This window comes from Caloenas nicobarica, chromosome 3, assembly GCF_036013445.1.
Source record: "Caloenas nicobarica isolate bCalNic1 chromosome 3, bCalNic1.hap1, whole genome shotgun sequence".
In the NCBI taxonomy this organism is placed as follows: domain Eukaryota; kingdom Metazoa; phylum Chordata; class Aves; order Columbiformes; family Columbidae; genus Caloenas; species Caloenas nicobarica.
Window position 1 is genome coordinate 82900352 of NC_088247.1, and position 18109 is coordinate 82918460.

The window sequence follows — 18109 nt, forward strand, 5'->3', positions numbered from 1 at the left end:
ATGAAACAAACCATTACATAAATTAACCCAATACCATCCTGATACAATGTTCAATGTTAATGGATGGATGGTGGCATGCTGGATAGTGAGTTTAAATAATTTTTGTTGTATTATGCTTATCTGTCATCTTGGTGAAATCTACAAATGAAACAGAAAAAATATCTAGAGCAATTAAAAAAAGAGCAGAAGTCTATGTCAACACTGTGAAAATTCAAGGAACTACTAAGTCGGAATGGGTCAGATATGGAAAAAATGACACTTTGATGAAAGAAACAAAAGGTAAAGCCAAAATCATTATGAAAACAATTTTACAGTCCATTTCTTAATCAAAGAAAAAAAAAAACAATTACTGGAATAATTTTCAGATCTTTGCCATTATCTAGTAAAAACAACAAATAAACATTTTATTATTTCTTTTATTATTTCAGGTTTTCATTAGTCAGGGACTTAGCAGATGTTTTAAGTCCGCCATGTCTTACAAACCATGTAGACTCACCTCACTCAAGGTATGACTTGTCATAGTTCTACTACACTGTTTCCTAGTGATGCATATATTAATCCCTTCTGCTTGTGATAGAATATTTTACCCATGACATTTAAAACCATTGCTCATAGAGAAAAATATTATCAAGGCAATTTAGTAAAAAGGATTTCACCAGGAGAGCAAGCATGTAGTCTGTCAACTTAAGCAATATGAATTGATTACAGAATTGATGTATACTTCGAAGTTATTTCAGCGAAAATTTTGTATCCTGAAAACATGTAAATTATAAAATGTATAAATTCTTGCCTAAGAAATGATAAATTCACAACTACTAAGGATTCAGACATTAAAAAAATTACAGACTAAAAATGGGAAACGCACACACACATAACAATTATCTGCTAAAAAGAAACTGTAAACATTAAAAATTGCTTTGTCTTAGAGAAAGACAAAGAAAAGGAAAGAAGGAAATAACCTTCAGGGATGTTATCACCCTATAAAAAAAATTAGTAGTGCAAAGTGAAAAAGACAGAAATATTTTTTTTCCCAAAACCTGTTTGGTAATTCAGTTTTGCACAGTAAAGCTAGAGGACTGGTGTATTAAAATTCTAAACAAGGTTAGCGTATTTAAAATGGATTCACCACTAGATGGCCACAAACCATGTTTTTAGTGGCTGAGAAACAGATTTAAAAAACACCCCAAACAATAAAGCACCCTGGCATTCAACTCCTGCTTATACTCTTCTAAATGTCCAGGAAGATGTTGCTATAGCATTCATACATTTATAACTAAGGAAGATTTTTCAAATGCATTGGATTTGTATTTTGCTCTTGTGCAAAAAGTCTGCTTTCTGCAATTCTAAAATTCTAGCAGTGCTGTTCAATTGTCAAATAATAAGTTGTGTCTAGATACATCTATGCACCAGTTACTTAAGAGTATTTAACAAATATTTATTTTCTTCAAAAAAGTGTGACATAACATACGTTTTCTCTTTAATTATATACTTTTGATTTGTAGTTGTAGCAATTTTTGAAGGTACAAATCAGTTATCATCCACTGCCTCCTTTCTCTGAATATAACACTACTCCTGCAGTCACTTTTTTCCCTATTTAATGTAGTTTCATTGATTACAGAGAAGTTTTACGTGTTCTTTTAAATGAAAGGAAATTCTGATTTTATCGCATGAGCACCTGAAGGAAAATAAAAATTCAACACTTGTGTATCTAATAAGGACTACAGGATTAAATTGCTGCCTGTAAATTACTACATATTATCTGGTGGCACATTCATTTACCATGTCAAATTTCTTTACTTGTATCACAAACAATAGCACTTAAGGCTTCTTTGTTTCAGTCTCACTTTTCCTAGTACTGAAGTCCTGTTTAAGCAAATTTTGTTACTCTTCCTCTATTACTGAAATTACTGCAAAACCAAATTTGAATATTGCCTGTTTTTTTTCTGTGAAAGGTAATATGGGTAGCAATAAGACTCCAGTACTAGATTTACCTCCTAATACTACTCCTAATGAACCCTCTGTTTATATAGTGAGGATATCATAGGCCAGAAAAGATAAACAAAATATTTGGAGACATTATTATTAGAAAGAAAGGGAAAGCATCTTCTTGGGTAAATGTGCATTTTTGCACTACACACTCATTCTACATCTAGGAGCACTGGTATGTGCAGGCACCTGCCCTGTCAAAGTCCCACTACTACACAACTGCAAAGCTCCTCTTCTGAGCAAGAAAAAAGAGATTCACACAAGCGTGATCTAGCCCAAAGACTAAATTTCAGAACTGTGATATATATAAAAACCTTTTGAAAACACAGCCCTTAATACATAACAAAGACTTCAAATATGAAAACTATGCAAAAGATAAAACAACTCGTTCAATATTTGACAAAATTTAGAACATCACTTGCACACTTGTCACACATCTGCAGAAAATGAATACTATCAGAACTTCAACCTGGTATTCTACGAAAATCATGGTCTTGCATTTTTGGAGAGAGTATGGAGGATGGGGAGTAATCTTTATTTTTTAACTTCAGTAGCTATATGTACCATGAAGAAAATAATTCCTAGAAATCTTAAGAAAAAAACCCCCGCAGTTATCAACGCTGCTTTTTAAACAGACATAATTTCTGCACTGCTCTGTGCTCTTATTGTTTATTTTTATGAAATTATATTTTAGCAGAAAGACTAGATTATTTAATCCTGAATGCTTCACATTTTATAAAGTTATGAAACAAAAAACAGGATAATAATTCTCACAGAATCCCTGAAATCTGACTGACGGAGAAAAATCCAGGCAATGCACCAATCTGCATCATTACATGGGGTTCCTCCAGGGTCTCTGCCACACAGCTGTAATGGTCGAACTGTCAGAAACATTGTATAAACCACGGTGGTGGTGTTTAAAAATAACTATTGTTACGAAGCATGAAACAATTTCCATTGCAAATTAGGACATTTTGAATGGCAAGGGAATGACAACAACATTGCTGTAGAAAGTCAAGTCCCATTTATGAAATGTAGTCAACATAATTTCGTTTAACCTGCAATCCAGCTGACCTCTTAAGCAAATGAATTAACAGGAGAAAGACTGCATCTGATTTTGGTCCCCACAATACCTGAGAGACTGTGTCTAACTGGAGGGAGCTCAGCAGGGGCCACCAAGATGGTCAAGACTGGAGTAGCTTCCCTGTGGGAAGAGTCTGTGGAAGCTAGGCTCAACCACTTTGGAGAAGGAAAGGCTTTGGGGGTGCCTAACAGCAGCCCTCAGTACCTATGGGGAGCATAGCAAGATGACAGCCAGGCTCTTCAGAGTGGTGAACGGATAACTTGCATAAGTTGTAACAAGAGAGGTTCAGACAGGATATAAAGAAAAACTTTTTCACTTTGAGTACAACCAAAAAAGGTTGCCTCACCTCTGTCCTTATTGAGTGGGAAGATTCAAATGGAAAAAGTCCCAGGCAACTTGTCTGACCTTAAAGCTGGTCATGCTTTGAGCAGGGGGTTGGACTACTGGTTCCACCAGTAAAACGAAGGGACAAGACAGCAGGCTAAAAATACACATATAGCAAGTCCCAAAGCATCATTTTGTTACTTGCCGGAATGCAAACCCAGTCTGAACAGTAAAAAGGCAAAGTACAAAATAACTGATTGCAAAACAATTGCATCTCAATGTAGATGTTAATAAATTCCATTGCTTTATCTCAGCAACAGTTTTTCCAATATTGTAACTGAAGATAAAACTTTATCTACATAAAACACTGATTTGAAAAATTATTTATCCAATAACAATCAAGAACAAAATCTATGTAACACAATACAAGCAAGATGCAATCATTGCAAGAAGTACTGGTGTATTTTTGCAGACAGTATGAATTATAGGATCAAATTTGACCATAAGCCTTTGTCCTCTTCTGCAAGGGCTAATTTTGTAGAAAGCAGAGTAATCTGTTTTGGCAAGCCATACACATTCCTCTGTGAAAACAGCTCATGAGCTCATGACTCAGAGCACACCTGCTTGTCACCATAGCTGAAACACAGCTTTAACAGCAGCTAGCTTTAGTGCTTGGAATGGTTATTGTTCCCTCTACTTTCCCCTCTCCCCTGCCCCCCAACAGAAGAATTAATATCTTTTGTACCACAGACGAACTACACTAGGGGTCAGTATAATGACTTTACGATTACCTATCAAAAGTGATGATTCTTTAAAACCACAGAAGCTATTTTTCTTTATTGATATATGCGAGATCTTCTAGAAATTAAAATAAAAACTGGTCAGAAAAATTAATGGCAACAGGAACCATTTTTCTGAATCAAAAGGAAGAAAATCGGTGAGCTAAAAATAAAACAAAACCCCACTTGATGTTTTCCTTACGTGCTTTTAATAAACTTTAAAGTTCTTGAGTAAGAAAAAAATTTTTCTGGTTGTATCTCATTTAAATGCTTTTCAGAGTTCCTAATGCTAGGATTTATACTTACTTTAAAATTAATGTACCGAAATTAAATCAAACTATTTCATGTTTTCTTTCATTTATGAAGATCACACTGGGGATCTACAATATTATAATTAGTCAGTATTTAATGTCCACAGATGTATTTCCTCATGCAATTAATTACTGAAGATACTGATATCAACGGAAAAAAAAGGTCTTATTTGAGACTCCTAATATATATGTTCACTCAGTTTTATAGCAAATTAAATGTATCAGAACAGGGCTTCTGTTGTTCTGCATATATACTTACCACACAAAGCATTAGAAAGCATTTCCAAGAGCATTAATACAAACCAGGAGCATAAACTTTATTCAAAATACAAATCTGAAAAATTCTATCTAGTCTTAAAATTTTGAGTTTCTAACATTTCCCCAATAGTCTTACTGCTGTAGTCTTAAAATAAAGGATATGCAGTAATTACTAATATTATTATTAACAGAAAACCAGCAAATAAATAATAAGGATTCCAGTTGCAATTCAGAGAGCTAGAACTAGGAACCTATCCATTAATGATGGTATTTGTAAACTAAAAGTATATTAATATTTCTTCTGTTCTTTCAGATCCTAACAACAGTTACAGTCACAACCTGGAAACGTATTTGGAAAGGATGATGATTTAAATGCTATTAATTTCAGTGCAGGCAATCTGTGTACATGGAGCAGAACAAAACCCAAATTCAAAAAGTATGTAAAAGGGAATTCAAAGTTGAACAGTTAAAAAAGCAAACTAAATCAAAGTAGTGCACAGGTAAAGCACAAGGGGCTGTACTGCACAGTGCATTAAAGACCATGGCAAAAGCACCATGGCAAAATAAAACAAGGAGCGAGTGGCTAAATTTGAAATAAGGTATTTGCCATTGTGAAGTGATGAGAATGTAAATGAGAATAGCAATTATGTTCCATACTTTTTGGGGGTAAAGAAGATGATGAGTATATATGATTGTAAGGGAAAGCAAATAAAAGATGATTTCAGAAACTTGTGAAGTGATACGGTCAGACCAGCAAGAAAAAAAAGCGGGGGAAAGAGACATGAATTTGGAAACATAAGCAGGATTTGGACACAGTTTGGATGTACTAAGCAAGATAAGCCACACTCAGAGGATGCTTGATTGACAGGAAGAGAGGATTCCAGGAAGCAGGGAAGAGGCTTCAGATCCATATGCAGACCATGTTGGCAACGTTGCACTTAGCGTTCCGACTGAGCTCCTCATAATTCTTCCAAAGGAGGCAGTCCAGACAGTCGTAATGTACAGTAAACTGGTTGTTAAAAGTCAGAGTTACTGATCAGATAGAAAAGAAAAAAGGCAAACATTTTCTTCCCACCTTTGAGAAACAGTGATGAGCCAGAGTACACCACCTAAGCTCACTTTGTGTTTAGCTACTGCATGAACTCTGTTTAACCAAGTTGCTTCTGGGAAGGCGGATTTTAATATTTTTTGCTTGTTCTTGGCACTTATCCTAGCCATCCCCAGCGAGCAGACTGTGTTCTGTGCATGAATAGCCATGGACTTTCACAGAAGCTGTTTATGTCATTTTAACTATATATTGAAGATACAGAATCAGATGCAATACGCCCTGGTATAAAGAAAAGCTACACAGGCAAATGGAAAGGATCAATGTGCCAAGTCTAATAACTTCCTCTTATCAGATGCCAGTTACATATTTACATGCATATAGAGTTTGCACCTGTTTGCTACAGTGAATAATTAATTTTCTTTAGAATTCCAAATTCAAAAAGCAACAGTAAGTTAGAGACTCCTCCCCTTGGAAGAAAAAGATTGCAAACATCCTCTGAAATCTTGACAAAATGTATACGCTCAGATGATTTGATAGGTTTCAACTGTTCTACTGCCTTTTTAGCATCATATTCATAAAATACAGTCCTTCTGTGATCAAGATATTCTGCGGGGCTAAAGGCATTGTTTCTAGAAGAGTTGCTGAAGCAATGGTAAAAGCAATGAAACCCAGAGGGCGTGAAAAGAGGAGATCTGAAAAGTCATTTTCCGAAAACAAGATACGTTGTGTCTTGGTTCCTTAAAGAGTCATTGAATCTTGCTGACATTTTTTATTTCTTTTAACTTGCTCCCTGTCCGTCGATTCTTTTCAGGTAGTTTTTTAATTTATAATATTGCAAGAATTTGCCAAGAGGAGTTCCATAACATGCATGTTAACTCCATAACATGAGGAATTACAATAACATGTATGTTAAGTATTGCAGTGAAAAACATTTCCTCCTCCCTGCTCCACTTGCACTGTAAATATAAGTTTTTGGATGAACACAGTTTTAGTAAAAGAGTTCAAAATATACATTTTCTAATAAACAGTGCAGATCTTAAAAAAATATTTTGAGTTGGTATATGGCTCCAGGTTTCAAAATCAATCCCTGCTGTGTATTGTACACTATTTAGAAATGATGGAAAATATATGAATTAGTCTATACTTCTCACAGAATTAGAATGATATATACAAATGTAACAATGTAATAAAATACCTACTTACGATATTGTCAATCTCGCTTTCAAAATATTTAGCATAATATCAATCTTAAACTTCTCAGTCCATAATTCCTCATTTAGCAGTTATTTTATGCTTAATACAATGTTTCATGCTATCTGCAAGATTATTCATAAAACTTTTAAGGTTTGCAGCAGAGAAGACAAGATCTTGTAAACAAACTGTATGAACACTTAAAGCAACAACAGCAACAAATCATTCAAAACTAAGCAATCTTTGAAGAACACATCAGCCTGTAACATAATATGGGATGAAGAGACATACCCTGGGAGCAAAAAGAGTAAAGGGATCCCATTTTCTTACAATTGCCCTTTAGAACAGATTCCTATTCATACACAAAAAAGAATATGTCAAAACAAACTGAAATGTAAGTATCATGAGCAGAAAGATGTAGAAAATGAAAATGGAAAACCTAGTGTCTATATGAACACCAATACAGCTTTCCCTCCAAAAGTATCAGCTATCCCATAATTTTAAATAGGAAAAAAGAATCTCTCTCAAAATTGTGTCAATAGAATACTATTTTATGTATACTCTTTGCATAGTTTATAATCAAATAAAATTAAAGATGATAGCATGTACATTAAAAACAAGGTCATGACTACTATGGCCTGTCTGTCTACATAAATGAAGACTTTAAACAGCATCCTTTTCCAATTTAAAACAAATTGGAACATGATCTCAAATACGAGCTTTGCACTGAAAACAAAATCATTAAATGGTCACAATAATTCTTTTTGAAGATCACGAAAGGATGGATAGAGGTCTGATTTTGGTCCTTTTTTTTTTTTAAGTTTTACTTCTGGTTGGGAATCAGTATGTAGAATTTGAGACCTAAAATTAGTTCTCTAATGAAAGCAATTATTTATCAGAAAATTTAAATTAATAGAACATAATTGAAGAAAGCAATTTTGAGACCAAAGGAAACTTATCTAAGCCCGATGTTTCCATATGCATATAGACTACTATAACATTCTAGATTTCCTGGTTAGCTAGGCTGATGAGAATCGAAACACACATCGAGCCTCTATTCTGTTCCTTCCAACAAATATACAGAAGAGTTTAATTCTCCTATATTAAATTCTACGAAGTATTTCCATTCAGAAATACCCTGAAATTAAACTGGCTGAAGAAAAACAACAAAAGAAACTAAACAAAAGAAACAAAAAAGGATGCCCCAAGAAAATCTCCAAAGAGCTTGCAAAAAAATCATTGAATTGCTTTTTATTTATTGCTATAGCCTACAAGTATTTAATATTCCAAGCACATCCAGAATTATTTCTACATTCATTTATGAAAATTTATTATTGGTAATGTTTTGCTTTCTTGAAAAAAGGAAGCTCATTATCCTGATAATTTGCAGTGTTTTTATAAAAGGAAGATGAACTGCAGAAACATAATTTTGAATTCTTTCATCCACCAACTGACTTACCTTTCTGTGGCCTGGCAAGATTTTTTAACCTGATATGACTGCTAAGAACAACTTTCCTCTAACAGAAGAAATTTAATTATTTAAAAAAGGTAAAACAAAAAAATTGTAACTCAGTGCAAAATAGAGAGCAAACTGTTAACAGAAGCAAGCAATGAACCTGTTTAAAGGGCAGAATGGCTGGATGTAAAAGAAAACTAAATCCTATGACTGTGCCCCACTATTGGTGTATTTCATATGTTAAAAGCAATACTAAAAACATGTTCTAAATCAGATCAAGATCCTGGGTTTTTTTCTATTTTGTACTTAGGTGTTAGCTGCAACAATGAGTACTATTCTGCTAGAAAGAATTGTGGTTTTCTGAAGCTATTTAAGTATATTGTATGCCTAGTATGTTCAATGTGGTCTTTGAAGTATGTAAAGAGCAGCTTTTCTTATTTACACATTGATGAAATTGCTCCCAATGGTAATTTTAAAAAGAGCTCTACAGATATAAAAAGAGAGCCACTGTCCACTATTCAATCATAACTTTCTTTCATGTTATTAATACACTTGTTTTCTAAACCTGTTTTCCTACTATCCAATTCATACTTCTCTATGAATTTAAGTTACATTTGAACACCTGGATGCAGAAATATCATTGGCTAATGAAAGGACTTTTAGGAGCAAAGTTTATTGCTATTTTTCAAGTGTTCTCTATAAAGAATATTAAACCACAACCATACATTTGTACTGTAGAGAACAAGAGAAAAGAACATGAGTTTGTGAGGAACAGCACTGATCTTGCTTAGAATTTATATTTTGTGAACTAAAGGTGACAGAGGACCATATAGAAACCCGTGATAGAATAAAAATGCAAGTAAACTAGTGACAGAGGAGGGAAATGTACAACACAGTTCCACACCAACAATACTGCCAGTATTCACTCAGTCTTTATATATATAAAAAACCCCACTAAACAAGAAAAAAACCAGAAACCAAAAAACAAATCAACAAAAAACCCCAACAAAACAAAACAAAACCCCAAAACCAACCAACCAAAAAAACCTCATAAACAACCAAACCCAGGATTTGACAGAAGTAGTAATAATGTCAAGTTACTACGAAAGATTATGGGTCACAAGTCCCAGAATATGTGTTTTAGAGAATATTTCAATAATACAAGATGGAGTTTTTGTGCATGAGTTTGTGTTACTTGTGAAAAGCACAGGTGGATCCTATGTAAGCAAAGAAATATTATGGAGATGGCATCCTCACCCGTTAACTGACTAAGGAGGGAACGCAGTTACAGTCGGTAACAGCTGAAGATTGCAACTGTTGCAAATTATAATCACTATCTGTACAATGGGAACTCTGACAAATCTTTCCATTCAGAAATATCACTAAAATAAATTCACTTAGCCAAAACCAAACAAAAAAAACCCCTAAGCCATACTGATTTTCCTTCTATGATAGTTTCACGTTTTGATATTTGTCCTGGTCATGTACACGTATATGTACTATATTTTAAACCAGGAACAACTATGATATCTTATGATGACTACTTTTCTGTCTGTGCGTAATAACATAGCCAGAGACTTCTCCTAACCTCTACAAAATTTGGTATTTTTTTTACTTATTATTTAATTTTTAAAATTAATATTTTTAGTTATTCTCCAAGATGTTTGTTTTGTTCTAAGAGACATAACGCATCAATTCTAAACATAAATAATCAGTTCAAAGCTGGCCACAAGGCAGTGAAGTTTACTTCCTCTGAGAATATCTTTCAGATTTATGAATAAAATCCAAATAACAGCACAGAGGAAATAATTATTATTAGTATTCCTGAAATACTAAGTCATTGTATCAGTTCCTATCATGGCTGATCATATCACAAAGATTTTAAAGTAAAATCAATCCAAATGATCAACTGACATACAAGCGAAACCAGAACAATCTTTGGAGGACTCCAGGCATGTACAGGTCTTGCATCTTCTTTTTTATAACTGAAAACTATCTATTTACTATTTTTATGATGTGCTTTATTTTTTGCCCTAAAATAAAATCTATTTTTTTTTAATCTTGCAAATTTGCAAGCAATTTAACAAATTTCCCTTTTCCTGCTCAGTTCAGTCTCTGTGGGCATTTACATAAATTGATTTTATTCCAGCGACCTTGCCTGTTGATAATCTTGTCTGATTTTGATTTCATTGGTTCAGCAAATTATCTAAGTGTTCAAAGTCGTGTAAGACACGAGCTGCAATGTTTTTGGAAGCTTTCACTTTAGGTAAGCAACAGACATTTACTCCAAGCCAGTTATCACTGCAGAACAATGATTATACTTTGCTTTCAGAAAAAAAGTATCTCACTAAAAAGCTTTCCTCTGCTTCTTAGAAAATGTCTTCCTCTTTCCTTCTGATTATTTTTGTATCTTTCTCACATTCTCTTTTCAAAAGCCAGACTTTAAAATGGTCAAGGAAAGAAAGAGTATGTTGTTTCTTATTCTATTCCTTTTCTGCTGTAGAGACAATACTTTTTTCTTAGAGATTAAAAGAGTAGCAGAGAAAGAAATGGATCTTTTAAAAATCATTTTACATAAGCATCTGTTTTCCTTCAGTAAAAGGCTACGTTAAGCAAAAATGGTACTTTTGAAGGAAATAATATAGCTGAACATTAAGGTCTTCACACCTTCTTAAAAAAAAAGTGGTTTTTTGCTTCCATTTTTTTTTTTTTCCATTTTTTTCTGAGAATTTTAACTCAGATTTCCTGCGTGCCTCTCTTGGACTCTTAACTCAAAGATGCATTATTAACCACACCTTGATTCTTGTCAAGTTAATGCCACTCTTGCATTTGTGGTTTGCTCTTACGTTCCTTTCCAGAGAAAAGCATAGACTCTGCCTACAGGAGTAAGGCTAAGGTTTCTCAAGTGAATGAGTCACACTGAAAGTAATGCTTGGATATAGTGCTCATTCTCACCCTTTCTTCCACTAAAACGGAAAAAATACACAAACCCAGAAATATTTTATTCCATAGAAAATTCTTCGGATAAACCAGACACAGATCTTAGCACTGTTCTAATGTAAATTGTTACTGACAAGACTGTATTATTTGTGCAAATATTTTAGAAAGTTATCCTTGCTATTTGTAGTGCATTTTCACCCCAATCCTAGCAAATGCAGTTCCTCAATGTCAGTTAATATTTTGACTCTACAGACACTCTTAAATGAGACTCAATTGAGCAGGCATTGTAACTGCTGAGAAAAAGGACTGATTTGCCAACAAATTGTCGCAGGAGAGTGATTTTAGGGTTCTGCTTGCTTCTCTGGAGCCTGGACCAAACTGCTGCTGGTTGGGCTGTGGGGACGGGGGTCAAGTGCACCCGCCACACTAAGTAAGAGAGCTTATACTGCAATTATTCATAAAATGTATACCAATAATTCTCTGAAATCCTCAATAAAGCAGCACAGCAGTCAACCGGCTAATGGAAGTCGTTGTCTTATTCTTCACTTACCTTCAGCAAAGTAACAGAATCCACAGAATTAGCACTTTAAAATAGGAGGGAAGCAAAGCTGAGCTCAGCCAGAGGAGGAAGTTTTGGTTTCCATTTGGTTTTGATTTTCTTCACTGGCTGCTTTTCATACTTCTTTCATATTACCAAATCAAGTAAGAATTGTGCAGCAGGACTCTTTGAACTGGTATAAAATATACTGTTCATAATACTTCAGTACAGATACTAAATGAGAAGATACAGAGAAAAAACATCTCTGCTTTACTTCCTAGTAAATCTTTACTTTCAAGTGGTGACACTTTTTAGGGTATTTATGATATCCAAAACCTTTTTACACAATGCTAAGAATATTAACCAATACTTTATTCCCATCCCTAAAGCTTACATTCATGTCCTGTCCCTGAATCTCTCCTGTAACACGAAAGATTTGTTTCAAACAAAAAACTGACTATGGAAACCCTGAACGAATATTGAAGACCACAAATCATTTCAAATCTTATTAAACATTAGCTAGTATCAACATTCTTATGAAGTACATAAATTATCTGTTTCCAAATGCTACTATGTTTTCTCATTTCTAAAGAAACCCTGTTGCACAACTGTACTTGGCAAAAATGGGATCTACACATTTTCTGATGCAATTTAATCGAAGATTTATAACTTAAGAATTAAAAGTAGATATTTGTAGTTACTAAGCGTAAGTTATGACGTTCTTTAACATTCACTTGCATTCTTCGGAATGCACATTCACAAGCATTCTTCAGAACGCTTTTAGTTCTCAGGAGTTTTTTGATTACTGACTCAAAAAAGTCAAAAATCTCCTTTTCAGAATCCCTAAGAGGTGAAACCATTATCTTTATGATTTTATTAAGGTAATTCTCTATTTTAAGCCCCCTCTCCAATGCTCCATAAACACCTTTTATAAAACAAAACTTTTATAAAATCAAAACACTGACGCCAGCTTGTCTTTCAAAAAATATTTTTCAACATTTAACCAAAATTCATTCTATATGCATTAATGTATTTGTTCAGCTCTTAAAAACTTTTAGACACACAAAACCAACTCTTAAATTATTCTATAACAAGTAAGCAATGAATGTCCTTTTAAAATGGCCCCAAAAAACTGCCTAGATTTGGATGCCAGCATTCTACCACAACGGACTATTTAGGAAAACACAACAATAACAAAAGAAAAATACTTTTCAGGAGTCAGTTAAGTCAAATGATCAAACATTACTTCTCCTACCCATATCTTCCTATTGAATCCAAAGCAAGTGTTATTTACAGTTACTTACCTGCAAATATGATTTGTATAGTTATTTATATCATCACCGAGAAGCAAAATTACTTTGTCTTCTTAAGATTCCTAAGCCTAACAAAGCATATACCTATACTCAAACTAAGAAAATGACACTCCTATGACAAAAACATTTTTGGAAAATGAAAGCATTCTTATATTTACTCTTCATGATGGAAGCTGAAATTGAATATACTGTTATTGAATATACTTTTCTACATGTACAGAAAACATTTACAATCTATTTTATCTATGACAATTTGGATGGAACCAATTTATACACTGAAAACTACAGAGACTATATAAGAACAGATGAGTACTTCCACAGGGACATAATAAATGCAAATCTAACAACACTCAGAAAAATATCAGTTAATTGAGTTCTGTTGTTTAGTACTCTTACAGTACCTAAATATTTTGAAAATGTATTAAAACTACCAAACTAAAACCAGGTGTACCAGCAGGAATAATTTTTAGCCAAATGCCTGCTGCTGCTTTTATGACATTCCGTATTTCATCATTACAAAGTGGCTTAAAGACTTCTATTATTGCAGCAGTTTTAATAAGTAGAATTGAAGTGGTAGACTGTTGCTCTGATATCACATACCACTTTAACATCAGTATACGTTTTCTCACCTTGTCAATCATTTTACGGGCTTCCATTTCTTCAGAATTGGGATTTTCCAACTCAATAGTGTAAGTACCTTTGTCACTCTGGTCATCCTCATTGTCTTTTTCAGTAGCAGCAGAAAAATGTTGGCTTTTCAACTTTTTGTCCATCTCCTGGTTCGGACTAGGCCTATGGCCAAGGCTTCCCGAACTCCTTAACAATGCAGCTTGTAAGACAGGTAATGCAGCAGAGGGTTCTTCTGATTTTTGTTTTAAAAGTTTTGCATGAACACCATGTACTGCTCTGTGATGCGATGAGCTAGCTTGCACAGATGAAGGGACTGCTTTCTCTCCTGATGTAGGTTTCGCTCTTTCAGCTCGCGCATGAGGTGTTGGAGATGGAGACTCTGGGCACAGAGCTCCTACGTTCTGAGAAAAAGAGTAAGAACGTCTCTTCCGAGGATGGTCTTCATCAAAAAACTCAATCATAAAGGCAGTCTGACTCAACCCGGCTTGCTCTTCCTGCTTGTCTGTGGAATGGACTTTCTGGTGTGACTTTTTCAGATCTGTATGATGATGCCTTAAATGTTCTTCAAGTGCTGCCCGCTTACTGTAATGACGGTGTGCACCAGCATTTTCTGAATCGCTTTGTGTACCATCATCATGCTTATTTCCTATAAGCAAAACAAAATAATATATAGCAAAATGAAACACAAAAAACCCCCAACAAACCAACCCAACACATAAAAAAGAAACTGGTAAATTAAGAAAGAAAGAATATCAACTTGATTTTCTGTTCAGACTCTAACACCTTTCAGTACCTGGCTTTCCAAATTTTGTACAGCTTCTGGTAACACATTGCATTTGCTATGAGTCGAACAACAATACTTATCAGTGACTTAAAAAAGGCAGTATTTTACCAGCTGGACTATAGTATGTTTTCCAATTATATTGATTTTGTCACACAGCCAGTTGATTACAAATGACTACTGAAACATTCTAGGCAGGGTTAAGAGGAAAAAGAAACAACCCTACAATAGTCCTTTTGGTAGCTGACAATACCCACTGAGAGCCAAAATTCATACTGCTGGATTCCTCACACATTTACAAAAGTTTATCATGAGGAATGTCTACTGAAAATTGGAATAAATTCTTTATTACTCTTTCCAAGCAGTACAGTAAGTTTTTCCACCATTCATTCCCCTCAGCATCTGATGTATGCATGTCAAATGGTTATTATTAATTCAAAAAACTACTTTAAGAACTATGAATAAGCAACATATATATAATAAATCATATGTATGCATATAAATATACTTTTAATGATACCTGAAAATGCGTGGAAGGCTGGATGCTCATACACAGTAAGTCACACTTAACTTAGAGCAACTTTATGTACAATTAAAGTGTCTACACTTATAAGTTCTAGCTCAGTTCCTGGGAATGAACAGTTTTGCCTTCTTTTAACTCTTTTGGATAAGCCTTACTCATGGATACATGAAATTTATTTATTTATTATTTATTTATATTCATTCTGAAGAGGATAGCTTTTTTAAGGTTTTCTCACTTACATAGTTAGGACACACAGCTACTATTCAGTTAAATAGTGATCACATATTGGGAAACCTTACTTATCAGACTAATAGCATTGAATACACACCTGAAATCCTGACTTACATTCCTGGTTGCTACTTATTTGTACAGTGCCTAAGAAAATTATGTGAGGATTCATATATTTCCAAATAATAACAATAAAATCAACACCACAGTGAAAGTCAAAAAACTTAATTTTAGCAGTGTTACTTCAGTACAGGACATTTTAAGAAAAGCTGAGTAGAAAAAACCTTTTTTTTTTTAATCAAACCTTCAAAGCAGCTAGGTATATGCTCTACCTTTATGATTTGAAAAAGTACAAGTAATAAGTGAGAATAAAACCAGATCACAGAACATTACAAAATCTAGATATTTATTATGGTCATATGAGCCCCATAACTCTTCCAGATGAGAATTTATCAAACTTTGAGGAGTTTCTGCCAGGAAAAGGCTAAGGGTTTGTAAACAAAGCTCCTCCTATTTATCAAAATGTAATATTTTAAAGAATGTTCATGAATATTATACAGTATATCATGAAGACCAAAGAATGCTCTGTGATATACTCTAAAAGAAATATTATGCTGTTATCTTAACGCTAGCATGCGGATACAATTCTTTAAAAATAAATAAATAAATAAATAAATGGAAGCTTAATTTGGAAGAGTCAGCCTTAAAAAGCAGACTTTTGATCAGTAAGACAAAGCACACTGTACCCAGTCCCAGCTGGTTTAAGAGCTAGACATGATAATGTTGCAGAATGAAGACAAATGGAAATTGTAGAATTAACCTGGTGAAATTAAAAACTGAAAATAAGAAAGACTTGAAAATGTTCTTCGGAAGTTTTCATTTTGAAAGTTTGAATGTCACTGGAATCTTCACCCAAACATCAAAGCTACCTTCTCTATTCTGCTAACTGGCATCCAACAGAAAGTATACTTTTCGCATTTAACATTTGATTTAATGTGTCACTGTCTGCAGTAAATGAACATGTATAATCACCTGGAACTCCATTCAACAGCAGCATTCTTATAAATAGAATATTCTGCAAGCTTAGTATAAAAATGGAAGCTCTTGGTCTATTTCAGACCCCTGACTCAAACGTGACTCCATCACACATGATCGATTTAAGCAGAATAACTGTATGATATACATCATAAATTATTTTCTTAGAGCACATGAATATTCACAGGACATATGCCAATGGAATAGTTGCTAAAGGCATAAATTGAATTCTACAAAGCAATTCAGCTTTTTAAAGTAATGGATGTGAAAAAGTGGAATATATAAAATTTAACTGGGGTTTAGGTTGTTTCCTCTTCCCTGTCAAGATTGATATTTTAAATACCTGATGTTTTCAGCTGTACTAGAATATCTCCAATTGGTATACTTATTGTAAGATGATTCAGGATTTGGTTTTCTATCCTCTTTATAAGACTTAACACTGCAATGAAATTTCCCAGCACAGATCCTTGTGCACGTGTGGAGTATCTGTGATTTCAACTGAACTCCGCAAGGGCTCAGGGATCCAATCACTGGATGCTGGTGAGGAATCGTTGCTTTCAGAAATAAGCATAGCTGGAATTATTCACTTTACCTTTCAGTCTCTTCAAGTACACTGGAACGTCACTTTTAATACTTTTGGAATCCTCCTCTGTTGGTTCCCATATCATTCTAGGAGGATTGTTCTGTGCTAGCCAATCTGCTACTTTGCTCTCTGCAGCCATCATCACTGTTTGAAGTCCAGGTAGGTCCTGACCACTGGAGGAAGAAGGCTTTTTTGACTTGTGACGCTGTTCCGATGTGAATTTTGTCACGTGATCTTTGATTGTTACTTTTCCTGGAGTGTTGTCATCAAATTCAATGGTAAAGGAAGCATGACCCGCACCTGCTGCATGGGAGTTTTGGGTGTCTTTTGTTGGAATTTCATGAATAGGGCTCTCTGCTACCTGTGAAGGTTGCTGGAATTCTTTTGTAGGGATTTCAAAATAACTTGGCTCCCTACAGAAAGGATAAAGTTCTTCACTTGCAGCTGCAGATTGCTCCTCAACTTGCTTGGCATCTGTGCTGCATCCTATTAAGAAAAATAAAAAATAGATTTCACAATACTTGGGAACTTCAGGTTCTTCACGAAGTTTCTGAACTCCTGTAAAGGCCACTTGAGTAATTTCTGGAATAAACAGTAAGATTGTGGAGAAGATTTGAGTAACGTAGTTCTAGAAAATAATTCCAGAATTACATATAAAAAAGTATTACTTAAAAGACAGCAGAAGCTTAGGCTGTGAGGAGTGTAAAGCAGCAAAAAGCTCACTTAGAATCTGTCAAAGGAAATTTGCATTCCAAAAATTTTTAGATGATGTAAAAGTCAGATGATTTATCAGTACATGAAAAACACGTAAATCACATTAGAAAATAGTTGAGATGATCATTATTGCAATTCCAATCTACCTGAAAAACATCAAATCAAGGTGCCCCCAAAACAAATACTGGTGATCTGGCTTTTATCTCCTGCAGCGGACAGCTGGTATAATTTTGTTTGTTAAAATTCTTTGGAAAAACAATTTACATTTTAACACAAGATAAACATTAATTCTGGCTTGAAAAATTTAGCACTGATAAGCTTTGGAAAGTGTTTTGGAAATCAAACACTTTATGTTTCTACAAAAGATAAAACCAAAGAATCGAGCTA

The 18109-nt window shown here is 34.2% G+C and overlaps 1 protein-coding gene across 6 annotated transcripts in view; it reads right to left on the bottom strand.

The window, feature by feature from the left end:
* The window catches only part of CEP170 (centrosomal protein 170), a 100423-nt gene that overhangs the window by 35496 nt on the left and 46818 nt on the right, over nt 1-18109 (bottom strand). For all 6 annotated transcript variants that reach the window (XM_065632927.1, XM_065632926.1, XM_065632925.1 and 3 more), the window contains exons 8-9: nt 17018-17494; nt 13858-14504 (exon numbers count right to left, since the gene is read on the bottom strand). In XM_065632927.1, coding sequence (XP_065488999.1) covers nt 13858-14504; nt 17018-17494 — 1124 coding nt within the window. The remainder of the gene's footprint in view (nt 1-13857; nt 14505-17017; nt 17495-18109) is intronic.